Below are 6,977 nucleotides of genomic sequence, written 5' to 3'. Positions count from 1 at the left end.
AGTGGGGCCCGCAGGGAAGGCCTGCGCTGAGGGGCTCCGTGCGCGGCCCGCCGAGCCGCCTGCCTCCCCTGGGGAGGAGGGGGCTGCCCAGCGGGCTTCCCCTTTGGGTGCCCCTTCTCCACGAGGCTCCTCGACTTTAGCTGATGAAAATCCGCTTGTGCTGCGGTGACTGCTTCTACGTGAAGTGCCTTTCTCGCAGTCCCGTGTAGCGCGCTGGGCATCGCGCTGTGCCACGGCTCCTCTCGCATTTGAGGAACGCGACCTCAAATAGCCGCCCCTTGTCTGAGAACATCGATGGTTTGGGTTACAGGTTCTTTGAAGTTACGGCTTACAGGATGTGAAAACCCTGAAAAGAGTTTTTAGTGGCCAAAAATAAGACTGGTAGAGATTTTTAGATGCATCGGTGTCTCAGACTTAGCAGGTGTCTTGTAGCACATACTAGAGGTAGGCGAGTCGACGTAAAATGATAGTCCGGTGTTGTCACAGCTTTGTTGCTATGTCTGTACAGGCTGTAGGGATCCTTGCGAGTTAAAACTGCCAGGTGTCAAAGTGATAAACTCCCAGAAGGTTCTTAGAACACGGATATCCAAAAATACATTATAGCTTTAAGTCCCTGTTTTATGAAAGGCTCTTTTTCCTTTTAATTTAATGCTGTCTGCAAGTGTTTTCTTGAGAATTTTCCTATCAGTAGCTTGATTTTATGCCTACAGGGTGCTATTTCTCAAGTAGCAGGTTTTCATGTGATGCCCGTATTTCCCCTCTCCCTTCAGTGACTAGTTGTAGGGGTTTGTGCTAGTCCGGGAACAGTTAATTAGCTTTAATTGCTGGCAGTGGCTTAGCTTTCCCAGAAGGGAGGTGGAGGACAGGCCATAACTACCGGGCTGTTGGCAGTAATTAAGACTAGTTAGCTGTTCTGAGGCTGAAGTAAAAATGCTGTAATCTTCCCCCCTGAATTCACCTGCAAACCACTTAGGACTAAATTTACAGTTCGGAAGCCTGCATAAGTAATGATCATAATAGGTATATTTCTTTGAGTCTTATTCTCTAATTGATTTATTACAGTCAACAATTTAGCAATAGTTGCAAGCTGAAGGAAAAAATTTCTAGAGTGATACTAGCTGAAACACTTTAGCTGAAATGTAAGGTTATGCTGATAAAAACTGAACTCTGGGTAGAACTCTAGCTTTGACTGGAATGTTGTCAAATATTGACCACGTTGAACAGAAGCTTAAATTTAACATAGACTTCAGGTGAAACAGCTCCTTGTAGACAAACATTAGATAGTTGGCTAAGATTTTTTTAAAACAAATCAGGAGTATGAATTTGAAATACTGCTTGGCATTTAACAGCAATTTCAATGAAATGAGTATGGGAGAATGATGGCAATAAGAAGAAAGATCTATTTAATGAAAAAAAAGAATTAATATAATTGGGCTAGTGTTTGCTGTGGGTTTTTATATATGTGTGTGTATATATATTGTGGAACTAAAACTTTCTACAAAACAAAGTCATCAAAGCCATGCTGCTACAAATAATCCGTTGAACAGCCGGCAAATGGCCAACTTTTTTTTTTTTTTAATTACCATTACATAGATAATAGAATTTAGTGGTTTCCTGATGTACTTAAAACCCTAAAGTGTGCTAATTTTTTTTTCTGTGTGGAGAGGTTATTTAAGCTATTCTAAATCTAACTCACAGTCTTTTTAAAGATATCTAAAATACTCTGATTTCTTAACTATGGACATTTTCTTTTCCATAAGTGGGAGTGTTACTTGCAATTAGTGTAATTCCGTGATTGTACTTTTTAGTCAAAGCTGTGTGAAGCTACTTCGACTGTGCTTTTATTAAATTGAAATGATCGTTGTATTGGTTTTCTCTGCCTAAGAAATGGGTTTGCATAGAGGAAAAGTTAATTCCTTCTGTCTTCTACATTAAAATTTGACTAAATAGATGAAGATCTAATTATGCTTGATATACATCCTCCCCAGATCTCAAAGCTTTTGAAAGAAGACTTACTGAATACATTGCATGTTTGCAACCAGCTACAGGACGTTGGAGAAGTAAGTTTGATGTTCCAATGGATAAATAGGATTCTCTCTTTCAAGCTTTTTAGATTTACTAGTGTTTATCTTTGATTTATGTTTGCCCAGACAAAAATCTGTGCTTCAACTCCTTAAAATTTCTGTGGCATACATTCAAACACTCTGCAACAAGATAATACAAGATACCAAACTAATACTTTAGCCAGAGTTAGAAAAATGAGTTCAAGACTGATTTGGCTCAAGGCTGATTTATTCTGGAAACAGTTGGGACAGTACGTTGTTGTATTTGTTTCTGGTTCCTTTTGCTTTTTTTTTTTGTTGGGTTTTTTTGAAGTCTCAAACTTCCTAGACAGTCACTATAGTTACCCCAACTAAGTATCATTGGGTTAGATAGTCCTTATAAAATTGAAGGTGAAAAAGTTACAGCAGTGTGCCTTAAGGGCAGAATATGTCCTCATTTTTGTTCTAACAGGAAAGTTTGAAGGAGGGGGGAAAGCAAAAATACCACAGATATGCTGCCAACTTTGGAATCGGTAGTCTGTGGTAGAAACAGAGATTTTTTTTTTTTTTTTTGGTTCTAAGATTGTGCTGAAGTTTCCATACTCAAAGAATACAGACATTTTTTAGAATGTATAAAATACTATCTTTTCCGAGAGGCCAGGAGGCTAATTTCAAATGAGGGAATTGGAAGAATGACTACTTAAAGAGCAAAACTAAAAAAACCCCAGCCCACCCCAAAACAGAACCAACCAACCACCACCCCCGCAAGCCCCCTTGTTTCAGAACAATTGGGAGGCAAGCAGATAAATGTAGTAGATCTGCACAGCTTCTGCACACCTGCTGTAGGAATGCATTTGGCTTCCAGGATTGTCAGATATAATTTTTTAAAAAAAAAGTACTGGAAACTTCTAAGCATATTTAAATGAGGTTTGCATAAATAGTATTATGTTCACAAGCTATCTTAGTTTCCTAACTGCTTGTTTTGCTACTTTTGTAATTCGTGTAAGAGAGGGACTTTTTACTTTAATTACAATGGGGTATTTAACCCAATGTTAACTTTTCATCCTGTTATCCTGGGAAAAGATGTATTTATACAGAGAAGCAGCTCTATGCTTTTGATAGATCTTTTCCAAATTTCTTTTGAAAACATAACTTGTTAGGGTTACTTTTTTTTTTATTATTTTGTAATATCAATAAGGAATATACAACTCAATAGAAAATTACAGCAGTCTTACAAACCCAGTAGTATTTCATGAATATCTGGGTTTTGTTTTCATGTTCTTTCCTATGATCTTAAAGGCTGGTAACTCTGGGTCTTCTCTCTTTTTGTGTTGGTTTTTGTTTTCCCCTTGTTTTTTTTTTTTTTCTCCTGGTAAAAGACTTTATTTACATCCAGATCTTCAGGCTCCACAAAAAACACTCAGAACTGCAAATGTCCAATGAAAGCTGCAAGGCTTTATGGGTGTGCAATAGAATATGAGCTTTCTCTACCTTTATATTTGTTCGTTTTTTTTTTTTTTTCCATCAGTCCCTCTTCCCCAGCCCTTTGTAGTCTAAAATCAGTCTTGAAATCTTGCGTTGCTCTTGTAAGTATCTATCGTTTTCCATTTACAGAGAATTGATTATTCATTCTGGACATATAGAGGTTGTTAATCTTCATGTGCCAATGCTAATATGCCTTCTAACCCCTGTTTACATTTTGTGTTTTTTCTTCTGTCAGCTTTCCTTGATTGTAATGGTGTTGATTGGGGCGGGGAGCATAACACAAATTATGTGCCCCTGGAAGTGCTGGTGCTAATGTCTCAGGCTTTTCTTATGTAGAAGAGCTAGTGGGATAGAAGCTGTAGTTCTGCTTGGCAGTTTAATGGTGCTGCATTTCTGTTGCCCAGCCTGCATAAGCTCAGGTAGCATACTGAACACTTCGTACAACTCTTACTCCGTCTTCCAACTCATATTTTTGCTAACCGTGCTATTTTAGGAACCTTAATTTCTTCAGAGCATCAGGATGTTTTTACTGGGCAGAATTTAGATTTTGGTACCTACTTGTCGTGTCCAGAATCTTTATGGTTTCACATAATAGAAGTTTCTTTGCCTGTTTTAATTGCTACCTTCCAAGTAGAAGCTTTTCCTCTCTCAGAAGTGAGCGAAGAAATAAATGATTAAGAGTTTTTTAATAGGAGTGAGGTATACTGTTTCTGACTCTTGTTATTTTCTTTGTCAGTGATTCTGATAGTGGTATCAGTCTGCACAGCAACTGGTGCTTGGAACTGGTTAATAGACCCGGAGACACAAAAGGTAAAGATTATGCTAGTCCCAAATGTAGTCTGTTCATTGCTCGGTGTTGCGGTCAAGTTGGATAGTATCTTGAAAACGAAAGGCTAAAGGTGGTCCTTCCATGTAACTGGGAGATAATTTTTAGTTAAGCTCTCAAGCTGCCTGGAATTGGACGATGCCTACCAAAATGCTACACTTTGAAGGCTTATCTAAAGAATTGTTCACAAGTGCTTAGAAACGGCTAGGAGCAGTGATTTGTGGTTTGGTTTTGTTTTTTTTTTTTTCTAATTAAGTGAACTTGGCAGCATCTTTCTGTATGTTTTAGAAAGTATGTAGTGGTTGTATGTGAAATGTATCTGATTTCTTTTCTAGGTGTCATTTTTCACATCGCTTTGGAATCACCCATTTTTCACAATTAGCTGTATTACCCTAATAGGCTTGTTCTTTGCTGGAATACATAAAAGAGTGGTGGCACCATCAATGTATCCTTTGATTGTGTTTGTCAGGTTAAAAGTGTTGCAGTTACTGCTGTTACTGAAGCCTATGCTAATATTGCTTTTTCAGTTTTTACTTACTCTGTGTACAAGTTTTAACTGCTTTCCTTGACCCAATCCACACAGTATAGCAGCCCGTTGTCGAACTGTTTTGGCAGAATATAATATGTCCTGTGATGATGTAAGTGTTAGTCGTTCATTGCCTAAACCTCGTTTTTAAAAGAATGCAAATAATTGGAAAAGGCACACAGGTTATTGTTGGTTTTGTGGTTTGTTTTTTTTTTTTTTTTTCTGAACAGCACTTGTATACAGCTTAGCAAATTCTGTGTGTCTGTAAAACTGGAATGTAGAATACTTGATATTGTTCTGTGTGTCGTTTTAAACTTAGCCTGTAAAATTGAACTTGAAGTGCGATTGTTGGGCTCGAATTTCGGTGTCTAAACTTTATTTTTTTTTTTTTTCTATCTTGCAGACTGGAAAGTTAATTTTGAAACCTAGGCCTCATGTTCAATAAGGGCTGTCTTCCTTCAGTTTTTTCCACTGCCATGGAAACCAAAAATGACCTTTTTTAAGGTAGTATGACAGCAAAAAACAAACAGGACTGATTGTCACTGCCTGGGAGTGAAAGTCTTACACAGTTGACAGTGAAAGTGTGCAATATTACTTTCTTGAATATTTATCGAAATTCTTTGTTATCATATTATCAGTGCTTTTGCTACTTCTGATTACCTCTTTTTCAGTATTAGCGTCACTTTTTTACTTCAGCTAGAACAGAACATGCAGGTGAAGTACGTTAATGTGCTATGAAGTGGAACTTGAAAATCAAACCTCATTTGTGTTGTCTTTGTAAGCTGTTGTAAATAGCAGATGGATGCCAATGTTCAGGAAAAGAAGTAATATTTGCTGTATGGATTTTTTTGTTCTCATGAACAGTATTGAAAGGAATACGTACCATTCCCATGATGTTTTATTAGCACACTTACTCATTACAGCTGTCCTTGTCTCCTGGTCACTCTTTTTGGAACTGGTTAAACGGCTCACAGAAAGGCTGTCTGTCTGTGCTGGAAAAAACTGGTCTTACTGTTTAAGGACTTTGCAAATATATGGAGGATCTCGTTTGTCAAATTGTACATACAACGCACCAGCCACTTTCCTTGTGGTCATACGTAGCTCCTTGTTTGATCTGGTTCACAACACTGCTATTTTAATATTTTAATATTTTAAAAATTGTCTTAAATATGCTTGTATCTTCCTGATTGTAAGGTTGTACTGTATCTTAAGTCCACATGACCATTCTGAGTGGATTTTTATGCTGTGATAGTCTGAATATGAAACTAGTATTGCAAATGTAACTTCAGATTTGGTGAAGAAAATACAGAGTGCCACAATAAAATAACAAAATTTGTTATTCGGAGTGTTAAAAACAAGGTGTGGATGTTATACGCATAAAGTGTAACTTCTGAATAGCTAAAACTGTAAAGGATTTTAAGAGTTTTAAGTTGTTCAATGTGCCTTTTTAATTGTTTCAAACTCTTTTAATTGACTAAAACTGCAAAGCTGTTGCAATTTCAGTAACTCCTCCTACAAGGTGGACTGGCTTTTAAAAGCAGCCTGTTGAGGTGACTTTGTCGGGTGAGACATGAAGAATTGTCTCCTGTAATTTTTCCAGCAAGTCTTCTGCCCATCCATTATTTTTAACTGCTGTATATTTTGTAGGTAAATGTGTATAAAATAAATTCTTTGTATAAACAGATGTTATCTTCTTTTGTACTGTGCAAATACAGATCTCAGATGAACACAGAAGAACTTCAGAAGTTTATAGCTGAATGCTTTAACTTTCTTACCGGACCAACACTTCCTATATTCGATGCGGTTCTTATAACCCCAGAGAGAAACTCCTTCCAGGTTTCCATCCCGCAGGTCACTCCAGCCTCTCTCACTGCTGTCAGAAGACGTTGTTTCATTCGTTTGAGTTTTTTGGCCCGGGGAAACATCCAGAGTAGCCGCCCGTTGTCCCCGGGCGCGTGTGAGGATGCTGCCGGTGCTGAGCTTACCGGGACGCGGGGGTAAGTGACGCCGGTGTCGCTGAGCACCGGAGGCGCGCGGCCGGCCCTGCTTGCCCGGTGGCTGGCCCGGCCTGCCCGTGGGGCCGCGGTGGCTCGGTACC

General features: G+C 38.5%; 1 protein-coding gene across 1 annotated transcript; it reads left to right on the top strand.

The window, feature by feature from the left end:
- The first annotated feature begins 1,317 nt into the window (after positions 1–1,317).
- CNEP1R1 (CTD nuclear envelope phosphatase 1 regulatory subunit 1) lies at positions 1,318–6,562 on the top strand. The gene is made up of 6 exons (XM_009885080.1): positions 1,318–1,366; positions 1,989–2,060; positions 4,264–4,337; positions 4,689–4,798; positions 4,937–4,991; positions 5,283–6,562. Exons 1-6 carry the CDS (start codon positions 1,318–1,320, stop codon positions 5,322–5,324), a joined length of 402 nt encoding a protein of 133 aa, XP_009883382.1. The 3' UTR covers positions 5,325–6,562.
- The last annotated feature ends 415 nt before the right edge of the window (positions 6,563–6,977 follow it).

The sequence above is a fragment of the Charadrius vociferus genome, unplaced genomic scaffold, assembly GCF_000708025.1.
Source record: "Charadrius vociferus isolate BGI_N301 unplaced genomic scaffold, ASM70802v2 scaffold475, whole genome shotgun sequence".
NCBI classification, from domain to species: Eukaryota; Metazoa; Chordata; class Aves; order Charadriiformes; family Charadriidae; genus Charadrius; species Charadrius vociferus.
This window is presented reverse-complemented; position numbering and strand designations above follow the sequence as displayed.

What these genes read in the sequence shown, in the direction of transcription:
- CNEP1R1 (XM_009885080.1), top strand. Translation starts at nt 1,318, where the DNA reads ATGAATTTGAAATACTGCTTGGCATTTAACAGCAATTTCAATGAAATG. An exon ending in TAGACCCGGAGACACAAAAG is followed by an intron (nt 4,338 to 4,688) that starts GTAAAGATTATG and finishes TTTCTTTTCTAG; the next exon opens with GTGTCATTTTTCACATCGCT. An exon ending in ATAATATGTCCTGTGATGAT is followed by an intron (nt 4,992 to 5,282) that starts GTAAGTGTTAGT and finishes TCTATCTTGCAG; the next exon opens with ACTGGAAAGTTAATTTTGAA.